Below are 1,095 nucleotides of genomic sequence, written 5' to 3'. Positions count from 1 at the left end.
TCACGTCGGTATAGGATATGGATGCCCTTCAGTATTGAGGACATACTCCGTATGGGACAATAGCACACCATTCGTCATTCCAGCACCTTCACCCATGGCATCCGGGGAGAATAAGAGGTAGAGGTACTTTAGGGTCTCTGAAATAGGAGTAGCAGTGCTCTGACGGTGTCCTCCGCTGCCGACGACAACATATTCAGCGCGAGCCGATTTGCTCAATTTCAGGTGAGACAGAAAAATGATATAAATATAAACCTTGAAACACTCTCAGTTCTATAAGGCACTACCAGAGAAAAAATAGGTTGGCTGGTGTCCCGTATAACTTCCAGGCACTCTGACGTTTTCCAGCGAGGAATAGCCGTAAGGCGTGCGTGCATACCGCTCGAGAGCCCGAGCGATGCGCCAGCCCGCTTCTCTATAGTACCTTGATTATCAAAGACAACACCTTTCGCGAAGAACAGCCTGGCAGAGTCAACCGAGGCTTCGATTCCCTCCATGGAGTAGATAGAGAGTTGCTCAGTGAAGGATTGAAAACTCTCTCGCATGTCATGCGAATCAGTATTCCTCAAGAATCGATCGCTACATGGATCAGCAACAGATGCCTCGAGAATTCCGCAAGCCGATCTCAAGTATTATTTCCTGTCCTACCAGTCTCCTGTGGCCCTCCACATGTACCACAAAGCCTCAACTGTCTCCGGCCGCAACAAGTTGTGCATAGAGAAATGATCATCCGCCAGGCCATGAGCGTCGAAGCGAGTGATTTCCGGAGCCAAACCGGTCTCTGATATTCTCGAATACCTACACGAGCGACCGAGGATTACAGCTCTCCAGTCAACAGCTGATACATTAAATGTTGACATTCGAGACCTCTGTAGAAGCTGGGACAACAACGTGGAATACCAGAGGAGCCCATCAATGTGGATTTACATTCCTATGCATGTCATAGTGAGGTCCTTGGCCCAGTCGAGCTCCTCTTCCATGTCCAACGCTCCACTACCTAGCTGCAACAGATCTTCGAATGCCGTTGTCACAGGCGTATGAATCCTCGCTGGGGACGAGGTGAGCGCGTCCTCTCTAAAACAGACGACCAAGATGAGC

General features: G+C 49.8%; 1 protein-coding gene across 1 annotated transcript; it reads right to left on the bottom strand.

Moving 5' to 3' along the window:
• Positions 1 to 92: 92 nt before the first annotated feature.
• Positions 93 to 857, bottom strand: Pmar_PMAR027131 (conserved hypothetical protein; the record flags this gene model as incomplete). Its single annotated transcript, XM_002781058.1, has 3 exons — positions 93 to 137; positions 285 to 421; positions 646 to 857. Coding segments are annotated over 3 exons (394 nt in total), but the record flags the coding sequence as incomplete, so codon positions are not given.
• Positions 858 to 1,095: the final 238 nt, after the last annotated feature.

The sequence above is a fragment of the Perkinsus marinus genome, assembly GCF_000006405.1.
Source record: "Perkinsus marinus ATCC 50983 genomic scaffold scf_1104296943624, whole genome shotgun sequence".
Classification (NCBI taxonomy): domain Eukaryota; phylum Perkinsozoa; order Perkinsida; family Perkinsidae; genus Perkinsus; species Perkinsus marinus.
The sequence above is the reverse complement of the archived record's forward strand: the minus strand, read 5'-3'. Positions and strand labels throughout refer to the sequence as shown.